The 13,445-nt window shown below is 42.8% G+C and overlaps 1 protein-coding gene across 1 annotated transcript in view; it reads left to right on the forward strand.

Annotated features, from left to right (window-relative positions):
* LOC126295336 (phosphatidylinositol N-acetylglucosaminyltransferase subunit A-like) overlaps nt 1–9,675 on the forward strand; it is a 121,454-nt gene extending 111,779 nt beyond the window's left edge. The window contains exons 9-11 of the mRNA XM_049987805.1: nt 2,334–2,517; nt 6,091–6,181; nt 7,770–9,675. Coding sequence (XP_049843762.1) covers nt 2,334–2,517; nt 6,091–6,181; nt 7,770–7,874 — 380 coding nt within the window. The 3' untranslated portion in view covers nt 7,875–9,675. The remainder of the gene's footprint in view (nt 1–2,333; nt 2,518–6,090; nt 6,182–7,769) is intronic.
* The last annotated feature ends 3,770 nt before the right edge of the window (nt 9,676–13,445 follow it).

Raw genomic sequence — 13,445 nt, forward strand, 5'->3', positions numbered from 1 at the left:
TCTTATTTAAGAGATTACTGGTTGAGTATATATATATCAAGCCTTCTCGTGTCCCCATATATTGAAGGCATGGTCACAGCTGCTCTTCCTCCATGACTTGCACTATATCTCTGAGGCAGAGTCAGTCAGACTGTTGGGTACCGTGAATGTTGTAAGACATTTATCGTCAACCTGGTTCGCAGATATATTGTGTCCATCCATTTCATAATACACATTCATAAATAAAATATACATCAAAACAGTAGGTTATACTAACTCATAACAAAAATTAACTTTTTATTGTGGCAATCATCATTCTTTGGTTTGTACAATGCTTGTGCAATGTATCACTTCACTAAAGTGATAAGTAACACTACAGTGTCTTCTGAACCCTACGTTATGAAAATAGCTGACCTATGTACCGTAATGTAACAGTTTAATATTTCAGGTTTATGCTTTTAAGCATTGCTATCAGTTTCATTGTAATATCCTTGTACACGAACTATTGTCTAACATTTTTTTCTTTTTAATTATTGAGCGTTGTCCTGCAGTACTGTGCTGGTACTGTTGCAGTATAGCTTTTTCAGTACCTGTGGAACTAAGTTTGTCCTGCTACCTGAGCAACAGATGCTTCTATCCATAACAATAATGTCTTTCCCCATGTGCTACATACAAAGGGTAGTCGTAGTTTTGTCACCTCAAGAAAAGAGAGAATGCTCTCTCCATCCAAACGGGCCTGGGAAGGCCCGACATTACTGGCCGACTGCCGCGTCCTCAGCTGACAGGTGTCACTGGATGTGGAGGTGGAGAGGCACACGGCTGTCTCGGCCATTGTCAGTTTTCGTGGCCAGAGGTTCGACTATGTGGTTGAGTAGCTCCTCAATTGGTCTCATGAAGGGTGAGTGCATCCCTCTGGCCAAGAGAGATTGGCACACCAGGACGGTCACCCGTCCAAGTGCTAGCCAAGCCCAGCTGTGGTGTTACCACTGCAGCAAGGCCCTTAAGAAAAAAAGGAGGGGGAAATGGAGAGATATGGGGGGGAGGGGTTGTTGTTATTGTTGTTGATACCACTACCATCGCCACACCATCCCTCTCGCACACATCTGCATTTGATAGTAACATTGAAACCATGCACCAGTACTATAGCAAGCTAGAGGTCCCAAACCGAAGTGGGACAGCCTGTAGATAAATTGGAGTCCTGTGTGGCAATTGGTTTCTGACACAGGCAGAAACATTGCAGCTGCATCAGACCGATTCAGATGACTCTTGTAGCTATTTGGGTTGAGTTGACACAGCTGCAACATTTCCACGGCTGCCAAAAACTGATTACCACGTGATATTCCATTTCAGCAATGGGTTGCCACATTTTGATTTTCCTCCTAGAGCACACTTACAGTACTGTGGTGCAAGGAGTTCATTGTCCACTATGACTGCAGGCAAGTACATGGCAGTGTAGTGTATTGTTGTCAGTGGTGGGAGGGAGACACCAAATACATCACTGACTTTGGGGCCATCTATTTCAATAAGAATGGAGCCACTGAAGGCAGAGCACGCTCTGTTCTCATAAAATACTTTTGTCCTAAAGGAAGAGTATGTCGTTGGGACATTGCGGGTCCTTCGGCACTGTTGCCCTGCAAGTTGTATCACTGTGTGACACACACATTGGGAGATTTGACACTGTAAACATTGAAGAAGAAGAAGAAGAAGAAACTTTCGCTTAAAATGGAGCACATATTGCCCTGTTTATAGTTGCTCAGTGCTTCCTGATAAGAGCACTTAGCGACTTTTGACAAACTGCAAGTCTGATTTCAAACCTTTCCTAAACTTTTTCCCACTTAATGCATAAAGGCAAATATTGAACACATCGTTTCATTTGTAACCAGGTGTTTGGAGCTGTTACATAAATGGGAATTCGCTGCTTTAAACAATTGGGAGTTTACTTATGTAAAACTAATAAATAGTATTTAACACTTGATCTCTATAAAGCAATTTTTTCCTTATAAATCAAAATACAAATGTTCATTTGAAAACTGTCATGTAGTCTAGTCTTGGAGTACCTGTACAATTTTTCCGCTCACACTTTCCTCCATTACTAAATTGACAATTCCTTCATACCTCACAGTGTGGCATAGGAACCAATCCATTCTTTTAGCCAAGCTGGGGTATAAATGTCTTTTTTCCGCATTTTGATTCAGTGCCACATGAAGTACTCAATTTACCCTCGTGATCTACAGCATTTCGAAACCTGTTCTCTTCTCGTATGATCTTATTGCATGCGTTTCACTTCTGTGTGAGGCTACTTTTGCTCTTTTGGCCACTTCTCTGCTACAGAAACTGACACACTCTTTCTGCAGCTCTCCTGGAAGGCCTGGAGGCAGCTCTGTCAGACCTGAGGAGCGGTCGGGGCCCGGACCCCTGGAAGCGGCACGCTCGCGTCTCTGCCCTGTACAGCTGGCCCGACGTGACGCGACGCACCGAGAAGGTGTACCGCACAGTCGCCAGTTCCCCTACGCACACATTGGGGCACCAGATGAGAAGGTTCGTACCTTGCACAATTAATTTAGTGTCCTGTGTAAATGTAGCTATTCTCTGGATAGTGACTGGCACGAATTTTGGAACACGATAGTGTAGCTCAGTAAAACGAATGGGAAACTTGCATAGGGTGGCAGCACCCGTGTGTTTGTGCCCGGTAAATGAGGATTTGATACAATAATAGTGCACGCTTCAGTATTCTTACAAAGGGAGTGCTGCCTGCACGCCTGTAACTTGATCACCCCCCCCCCCCCCCTCCCTCCCTGTCCTTTGTTTCCAGAAAGAAAATTTCACTCTGTGGTGATGTGTGCACTGATACAAATCTTCGTGGCAGATTAAAACTGAGTACTGCAAGAGTGATTCAGTTGGTAGGCATTTGCCACCAAAAATTTAAAAATTTTGAGTTAGTCTCTGTCCAGGACACAGTTTTAATCTCTGGGAAGTTTCGTATCACTGCACACTCCACCGCAGTGTGAAAATTTCATTCTGCTCTTATATTGTTATTGAGAAAAACTGTCTTGGTTTCAAATTTCAGTTAAATAATGTAAGAAGTCTATCTCAGTCGTAACTCATCTGTTGAGTCTTCAAACATTCATTGCCATATAAGTCATTGTTAGTACTGTCATTCAACTGATGGGCACAGAAATGAGACGGGGAAAATGCTGCGAGCTTTCGGGCAAATCCTCCTTTTGAGCTAATAGAATACATGTACGGTTTCGCCCTTTCTCTCTGTCGTGCAATACTGTAGCTCAAATGGAATGAGATGTCTCACCTGACGATGTGGCAAAGGGGGGTGGGTGAAAGAGTGAGAATCTGCTGGGAAAGGGGGGGAGGGGGAGCAGCAGGAGGAAGTGGTCAGAATGCGATACCGGTGAGCTTGCTAGGCTGGGAGTTGGGTCCGGGATGTGATGGTGTGGACGGTTGCATTGGGATTGGGATTGGGATGTAGGGCAGAGGAAGAGAGAGACAATGGGGCTTGAAGCCCAGGGCTGCCGCAGGAGGAGTAGGCTGGGAGGATTACAAGGTCAAAGGATTTGTAAAGAGGACAACTGCCGTTCATATAAATCCAAGAATCTGCTGTCGAAGGGAAGGGTCTGGACGGAACAGGTTGTAAAACTGTCACTTAAAATAGAGTATGTTGTGCTCCGTAGCATGCTCTGCTTCTGGAGGGTCGATTGTACACTATCTGAGCAAAGGTATCTGGACACCTCTTAGTTGACATCAATATGGATTGTGCACCTTTCCCCTTTTTGATGACTTCAACTGTGCTGGGGTCTAGATGTCTGTGGAGGAATGGCAGTCCATTCTTTGAAACCAGAGGAGGTAATGATGTTGAAACCTGGAGTCTGGAGTGAAGTAGACATTCTAAATTGTCCCAAAGGTGTTCTGTCGGGTTCAGGTTGCAACCCTCAGCAGGCAAGTACATTTGGTGAATGTCAATTGTCTGCAAACTGTTGATTTGTGATAGGATGCCCTTTTGTGCTGACACAATCGATCATAGTCTCTGTACGCAGTACACAATGCTGTAATTTTTTTTGTATCTTTCCACATCTAACATTTCTTTAATTGAAGTAAGGGATCGAACCCTACCCGTGAAAAACACCCCTGTACCGTAAGACCGCCTCCTCCTCCGTACTTCCCCTTCGGCCCTACATTCGGTCGCAGGTAATATTCTCCGGACATTTGCCAAACCCGAACCCAGACCCTATCATCAGGCTGCTGAAGGGTACAGTAAAATTCGTCACTACAAATCACTTGTTTAAGAGTCATCCAGTGGTGTGGCTCTTCACACCACTTCAAAAATCTCCTATCTTCTAATCATTGAGTGGGTGGTTTTTAAGGATGTAACAACTTGCTTGACTGTAGTACCCCATTCTTCTTAACTTCATGCATGTGATCGTTGTTTTAGCTGGACAGTCGGTAACACATTGCAACTCTTAAAGTGGGGTTCCTCCTGCCTTCTCTGTGCAATTTTTTTTTTTTTATGGCATGAGGTCTGCCCTGTCCCGATTTAGCTGCAGTCGTTGCTCCTCGTTTCTACTTCACAGAAGCTTTACACACAGTCAAATTAGGCACCTTTAGATGGATTGAAATGTCTGACAGATTTGTTCCTCTTGTCTCATTCGCCGATTTGTCTACATTTATAACAACTGAGCTCTCACGACAAGCCCATTATGCAGTTACTGCTTCTCTACCTATGGCGCATCCCCCCCCCTCCCCCTCCCCGATATACACTGAATTGCCAAAGAAACTGGAATAGGCATGTGTATTCAAATAAAGATAGATGCATAAACATGCAGAATACGGCACTGCGGTCGCACATCTATATAAGAGAAGTATCGGACAGTTGTTGGATCAGTTACTGCTGCTGCAATGGCAGGTTATCCAGATATAAGTGAATTTGAATGTGGTGTTAATAATTGGCGCACAAGCGATGGCAGCATCTCCGAGGTGGCAATGAAGTGGGGATTTTCCCATATGACCATTTCACGGCTGTACCGTGAATATTGGGAATCTGGTAAAACATCAAATATCTGACATCACTGCGTCCAGAAGAAGATCCTGCAAGAATGGGACCAATGATGACAGAAGAGAATTGTTCAGCGTGACAGGAGTGCAACACTTCCAAATTGCTGCAGATTTCAATGCTGGACCGTCAGCGTGTGAACCGTTCGACGAAACATCATCGATATGGGCTTTCGGAGCTGAAGACCCACTCGAGTACCCTTGATGACTGCACAACACACAGCTTTACGACTCGCCTGGGCCCATCAACTCCGATATTGGACAGTTTATGACTGGAAACGTGTTTTCTGGTCGGACAAGTCTAGTTTCAAATTGTCTGGAGCGGATGGACGTGTATGGATATAGAGAACTCAATGAATCCGTGGACCCTGCACATCAGCAGAGGACTGTTCAAGCTCTGTATTAGTGTGAGGCATGTTCATTTTGTGTGATGGGGACCCCTGATATATCTAGATACAACTCGTGTCACGTGACAGGTATGTAGCATAGTGTTTGATCACTTGCATCCATCCTTGTCCACTGTGCATTACAACTTGCACAATTCCAGCAGAACAATGCAACACCCCACAGTCCAGAATTGCTACAGAGTGGCTCCAGGAGCACTTTTCTGAGTTAAAACACTTCTGTTGGCCACCAATTCTCCAGATATGAACATTATTGAGCATATCTGGGATGCCTTGCAACATGCTGTTCAGAAGAGATCTCCACACCCTCCTACTCTTAGAGATTTATGGACAGCCGTGCAGGATTAATGGTGTCAATTGCCTTCCTAAAGTAAAATTGTTTCCTAAAGTACCTGGAATTTCTGGCTGGTGTGCGAAATCCGAGCGAAAATATGTTGTCACTTATCATGAAGAAAATGTACTTTCACCAGGTGTGTAGTGTATTTTCACCTGCAAAAGAGCATTTTTAGCCAGTAAATATGGAAAAAAATTTCTTTTCAGCACATATACCCTGTCGTGGTAAGATGGCATTTGGCACTAAAGTGATTGAAAGGGGGGAGAACTAGTATAGTGGTTGTGGAGGCTCAAGTGGCTGTGTGTTTGGTTGCAGTTACGCTGCCAGCGGCGTGTGGCCTTTCCTGCTGGTGATCTCGCTGTGCCACCTCGTCCTACAGCTGCTCGACTGGTTGGTGCCACGACAGGTGAGTGGCTGGGGTCATGCCTGTAGCCGTCTGGTGTAATGCTACCCTCATAAGGGACGTGTGCCCATTTTCACAGTAGTGCTTGCTCGTGTCACACAGAACAAGATTTGTTGTAATGGCACTGTTTGACAGTAGTTTCCTGTTGTAGTTGACACACTAATCACACTGTTGCCAGATTGAACTTATACTCATCAGTGGAGTGTGTGCCTATTAGAAACTAACTGACAGATTAAAGTGGTGCGCTGGATGGGGAATCTAACATAGGACTTTTGTCTTTAGCAGGAAAGTGCTCTACCAACTGAGATACCTGAGCACGACTCACCTTCACAGCTTTACTTCAACCAATACCTCTTCTCCAGAAACACATGCCCTCAAAAAAGCAAAGGTCCTGCCTGGGTTTGAGTCCCTGTCCAGTACCCAGTTTTAATGTAATGGGGAGAGGTCTCCAGCGATGGGATCTACTTTCAAAACTGTCTGTACGATGATGTAGGGTAAGGTTGGTCACAGGTATTGCACCCTGCAGCCATTAACACTGATGGTCCCTAGTTTGCTAGTAATTAACGGAAAAAAATTGTAATTTCACATGACTATCAGTATTGTTAAAAAAGTAGTGTTATGAACTGGTTGTGTGGTATGTTAGATAGGGTAAGGCTGTCATGTGCAAAAAGTCATTGATTTGAATCTTGTCAGCTACTTCAAATTTTTATTATTTTTAAATGTTTGTCGAAAGAACTTTATACATTAGTTTATCCAGTTAATTGGTTTAAACTTAACTTTTTATTTCGATGCTTCTGTCAAATTATTTTAATCGTCATATCAACTACTGCACTTGGTCTAATTTTTCTTTGTTTAATTCATTTTCCATTTGAACTCTATATTCACGTGATTTTAATTTATTTTATGTATTAAGTTGGATTTAATTTCTTTCGTTTTATCAATGTTTTTTCATCCATGTTATTGCTTTCATTAATTCTAGACCACATTTTGCTTGAATTTCTTTTCACTCATAATACCTTCTTTTGCTTAAATCTTCATCTGCATTTTGTCCATAGTGCAATAGGAATTTAGGATGCGGTTTAAATCTTTGTATAATGATTACCATCCAAAGCAAATTGTACATTTTATAACAAAAATACATTTTATAACAAAAACATTTTTGACGCAATTGCACAGATATAGGTAGATTATTTCGTATTTTGTTTGGGACTTGAGCAAGGTGAGAGACTGGTGATAGATGCGAGCTGAGGGGCTAATGCCGTACATTAATTGTTTTGTAAAACTGAATTGTGATTCCATCTAGAGCTGATGACTTTGTTTTCAACTCTTTCAGTTGTTTCCCTATGCCAGGGTGCATATTACTGTGTCCTCCATACGAGAGTCTGTGCGACCGTCAAATGATGTCTTATTTGTAGCAATTCTCCTGTGTGAATGATTTTTTACTTTATAGAATCGAAAGTTAAATAATTTGCAGTGCATTTTAGCTGTTTAAACTCTCTCATAATTTCGTTGTTAACAATGCAATATTTGTTTCATTTTGTAATATAAAAAGCAATACGTTGAAATTGTCATAATGAAATTGATTTTGCAGTACATAGACACTGCTCGAGACTATACCAACCCCGGAAGAGGAAACTGTGCAGCTGGTGACCAGTGGCAATGGAAGCCGCAGGCGCGCAAGAAGAAGCCCGCGTGATATGCTGGCTGCGTCCTGTCGTCGCCGAAGGTGAAACGGCCTGTTGAGGTTGAAGGTATTGTCGGTGATATGTGGCAGCAGACCGTACACACGAGAAGAGGGGGGGAAGGTCCTGTGATGAGTCGACAGCCTGTACTTTCTGCCTTCAACAGTTCTGCCTGGTGCATGACGGTGGATATGCAATTAGGATCCACTAGTTGCAAATGTGCAAAAAGCTATTAGCTTGTGGACTGCTGCATAGTGTTTTGATGTAATGTAATGTTAATGTTGTGATACATTCCTAGTCACAAGAGCTCAACTATTTTGGCATGCCTTTTTTCTTCAGACATGCATCAAAGTACAAAAATAATTTAGTTACATATATCTCTCTCTTCTCTGTCCCTCATAAAGTGTGTGCGTGTGTGTGCGCGCGTGCGCGTAGGAATAAGTTTTCTTCTTAATTCAGGTAGGAAGTATTCGGTGATCATCTCTCTATATCGTTCAGAGGTTAGGGTTACAGTGTTCCCGTACTCGTCTTGCAAAAAGTATGGACCAGTAACATCTGTACCTGTCACAGCACACCTGTCACCTTGGGACTATGTAATGGTTTTTCATGCAGTAGTTTTGGCCTTTCACTGGCCCAATAACAACAGTTGTGCTGATTTATCATTCCATTGAAATGGAAATGAGCTTTACCACTCCTAAGCAAAATAATGTTGTCATTTTATTCAAATATGGCCTCCATTTCTCGGGAAAAATTTAGCCTCTGTTCATAATCTCTTGAGTTTAATTTTTGCATAATGGCTATTTTGTAGGGATGAAATTTTAGGTTAGTATGCAAAATAGGCCTTACTAGGTGTAGCTCAGCCGAATGTCTTCTAGCAGATTGACCAGGACTCCGGGAGTATGGCTTGCCGAACTCTTACTCATGCTGCACTGCAATGATAGACTCACTATTACACACAAAACTATCGTAGCTACACACACGATGTTGCACAGTCCACAGCTCCATGACCTTGACTAAACAAAATGGCACGATCTACCAATCACACGTTACCACATCACTCATCCCACTCCGACCGCCTGAGCGTGAATACTAGCTGTTCTAAAAATGTCTGTCATTTCTGCCTCACCCTACACATCTCTATAGTTCCTCTAGGCACGTCAAAAATCTGTTCTTAATATTAATGAGAGCCAGAGCTAACACTAATTTTTTTGAAATGGTTAAATTGTCCCAGAGCTTCAAACTTAATGTTGTACCTCAAAAACTACTGTACTTGGAGCAAAATTTTTTCTCTTTTAGTTACCAAAATATATCTCACTTGACAAAGAACCTGAGAAAAACGTTATCAGGATAGGGCACTGATATTCCTCTTTAATACTGAAACTGCATAAAACCACAGTTTTCAGAAGCTTGCAAATAGGAAACAAGGTGTAACTAACAACTTTGGGAAGATCTACAACTAGATGTAGCACTTCCCAAAGTTGTTCATTACATCTCATTTCTTATTTGCAAGCTTCTGAAAACTGTGGTTTTACGCAGTTTCAGTATTAAAGGGGAATATCAGTGCCCTTTCCAGATAATTTAAAGTGTGTATATATCCTGTTTCTCAGGAACTATCCAAGGTTATGTAACAAAACTTTTCTATCATGTACAGTCATATACATTCCTTGATCTGCCATCAAGTATATAACATTGTTGGGAATCAAAATATGAATTTCTTACTGAAGGTCTTGAAAAAGGTATGTAATTTTTAAAGATACAGGTATCAAAAAGAATCATCCAATTTGGCACGTTTTGTGTGTCTGAAACTAATAAACACATGCAATGAGTTCTGTTTTTTGGTGAACAGGAAACTTACTTTTTTATGCGTTTTCATAGGTGTTACATATGCCACTTTAGAGATGCATGGTGTCAGTGACCATGTCTTGAGTTACAGCTTCCACAGCTGCTGTTATGCATTGTCTCATTTCATTCATTGTTGTTGGTAATGGAGGCACATTAACAAACTCTTTTATAAACCCCAGTAAGAAACAATCAGTCAGCCAGATCTGGGGACCTTGAAGGCCAGTAAGTAAAAGCTAAATCATTTGGTCCAGTGCAACCGATCCATCATTCAGTAATCCTTTGATTTAAAAGTTACCGCACTTCCAGATGCCAGTCAGAAATGGAATAATGGAAACTGAAATCGAGATGTATTGTTCTGAAGAGAGGAGAGCTTCATTATCAGTTCTAATATTTTTAAATATTGATACAAAACACTGTTGAATTTCACACCGATCCTGTTGGTAAATGATGTCATTCGAATCAGTCTCCAACTGCGGGAAAAGAAAGTTCTCAGGCATATCGAGATATGAGCTTCCTGTAACAGTGTTTTCGGCCAAGAAAAATGGACTGTACACCTTTTCCCATGAAACTGTATGAAACCCATTCCATTTTGGAGAGTCCCTCTCACGTTGTACAACTTCATGTGGTTGTTCTGTACCCCATATTCTCACATTACGGCAGATCACCTTTCCATTTAAATCGAATGTTGCCTCGTCGCTAAACACTAAGCATGAAAGAAAACTGTCGTCCTCCATCTTGCCAAGAACGAAATCACAGAACTCCAGAAATTGTTGTCACCTTCACAAAGAGCTTGCAGTACCTGAATATTGTATGGTTTCATGAGTAAATGTTGACGCCACACGGACATCGGGATGTGAAATTATGGCAGATGCGTTTGACGTATGTGATGCATTCTTGGGTGTGCCCCGGTGATTTGGCATCACACAAACAACCTGTTACTTGGAATTGTTCGTAGCATCATTTAATGCTCTGTGCTGTAGGAGGATCCACACCACACCCAGTACAAAAGTCATGCTGAACAGTTATTACTGACTGGCACTGTGCAAAACGTAGATCACAAGACACTCTGTCGTTCCGACACCATTTTTACTAGAACTGAAGTGGACACACTGCTGCTAAGTAGTGGGAACCGTGTAAAAGTCGAGAGTTCGCTCTTTACAACATTGCTCATGCTGCCAGTAGCTCAAATAATATAATAGTTAAGATTTTTTAATCAAATGATTCTTTTTGATACACCTGTATGTTTTATGATCAAAATATAAGTGCTACATAAATATAATACCACTTTCAATAACAGGTGAAAATTTGAGAGCTTTAGCTTAAATAGTTCTTGAGGTAATGGGAATGGGAAACATTTGCAAAAAGTAGTTTTTTGGAAATTGCACTTGGAAGTTGACAAAGGAAAACTCTCTATTGAATCAAGAGAGACATAAAACTCTCCAGCTTTGTAATCTTCTTGAGGATTAATCGGATGCAGTCTCTTTCTGTGTATGAGGGATCTAGGATTGCTTCATTATTATGGCCAGACTTAATTCCAAATTGCTTCAGAACCTTTACTCTGCTGTATTTCCACCACAGAAGGATATCACAGCATCACTGACTGCAGTCTTCAGGTTTACCAGCTGTTCTCGGGCACCTTGGTCCATACAAGTTTGTTTAAAGACACTCTTACATTTGGAGTTTTTCCTCTGAGGCATTTCTTCAGCTCATCTGGATGTGCTGATTGCTTTATTATGGCTGTATTATGGTTTCAACATCTACAGGGGCAGTTTGTCAATGGGTGTATTCAGCTCTGCTGCCTCACCGAGAGAAACGACCATTTTCACGATTTTGTTTAGCTGACTTCCAGTTCTTGTCAGCAGCTACAGGTTGTGGTAGATAAGTAATGAGACTCAGTCTAGAAAAACAAATTTATTGATCCAATTTGTACAAAATGTTAATATTCTTCAAAGTACTCGCCTTGGGCGTCGACACAACGTTGCCAGTGCGTTTTCCAAGCTTCATAGGCCCCACTGTAGTCCGTTTGAGTTATCCCAGTTAGTGCCTTCGTGACAGCACGTTGGATGTTCGGAATATCGTCGAAACGATGACCCTTCAGGCATCTTTTGACCTTCGGAAACAGGAAGAAATCAGGACGACTCAAGTCAGGGCTGTATGGTGGCTGTGGCAGAACTTCAACTCCAATTCGGGTCAAGTGGGAGGTCACGAGGAACGTTGTGTGCGCCGGAACGTTGTGGTGGAGACGCCAGCGTTGAGCAAGGTCCTGTCGCTTCCGTTTGACGGCTCTGTGCAGTCGCTGAAGGGCTTCTTTGTAGAATTCGCATTGACAGTCTTCCCCTGAGGGACAAACTCTTTGTGAATTAACCTCCGCTTGTCGAAAAACACAATCAGCATTGTCTTGATGCAGGACTTTGACATTCTTGCTTTCTTCGGCCGCGCGGGGATGCCGGTGTGTGCCACTCCGAGCTCTGGGCTTTCGTTTCCGGGTCGTACTGGAATGTCCACGATTTGTTGCCTGTTACTACGTTGTCTAAACAGTCTGGATTATTTTCCAAATCATTCAACATCTCACGGCAAACGTCCACTCGTTGCTTTTGTTCGGCAGTGAGCACTCGGGGAACCAATTTTGTGCAAACTTTCCTCATCATCAAATCTTGCGTAACAATTTGGTGAACCGTAAATTTATTCACGGAGACCTCATCGGCGATCATTTTGAGACTTAAACGACGGTCGGAGTCCAGGAGTTCTTTCACTTTAGCCACCGTTTCATCCACACGACTTGTTGAAGGGCGTCCAGATCGTTCCATGTCTTCAACGGATTCCCTCCCGTTTTTAAATTCATTAAACCACCGGAACACTTAAGCTCTTGATAGGGAGTCTTCTTTGTAGGCCTCCGTAATCATAAGCAAAAGTTTGCGAATCAGTTTTGCCCAAGCGAAAGCAAAATTTGATTGCATACCGCTGTTCTATCGAGCGATCCATCTTCAGCGTTTTCACAAGTGTCACGGGCACACAAACAACGTAATACACGAATCTCGACCCTCACTGCACCAGAGCTCCGATGCGACTGCGAACCGGTTCTATTGTTAGCTCAGATCCCCCACCACGTGACGTACAGGTGGAGACCGCCCTGCGAGCGACTGGGGCGCCGCGCGGCGGCCAGTCTCATTACTTATCTACCACACCCTGTACAGTTTTGTGTGCATTCATTTTTCAGAGTTATCTAACTGTGGTAAAAAATTGGTACGTGTTTTGGCACGACAAGTCTGACCCTTCCCTCGTGAGATAGCATACAACACTTTGTAAATGAGTGATATCGCAGTTTTTTTCACCCGTTCGGCTCAATTTGCAGCAAATGCATTTCCGCCGTATTCTCCACTGTCAGCTTTGTGGCCATCTGCCGCTTACACTTCTGTGTTCGGGACTGACATGACGTATTTATCGGTGGCAGCTAGCAGCTGGAGCACATCTTGTCTGCAGGCTAGGAAGCCTTAAGTGTATAGGAGTAGGCTAGTAGCTGTCTTAGCACTGGGAAACTTAGTTTGTAATCACGGACTTCTCTACAGAGAGCTGTTACGGCCACCTCCTGCTCGCACTCGGTCTTCGAACGACGTGCTATACTTATCTGTGGCAGGCAGCTGCTGTAGAGGAAGAGGAGTGAGGCACAAAACTAGAAGCTGGTAGCTCAGAGTGTATAAAGTACGATAGCACCTGTTGCAGCACTGGGAAACAGTTGTGATAAC

This window comes from Schistocerca gregaria, chromosome 11 (genome assembly GCF_023897955.1).
Source record: "Schistocerca gregaria isolate iqSchGreg1 chromosome 11, iqSchGreg1.2, whole genome shotgun sequence".
Lineage (NCBI taxonomy): Eukaryota > Metazoa > Arthropoda > Insecta > Orthoptera > Acrididae > Schistocerca > Schistocerca gregaria.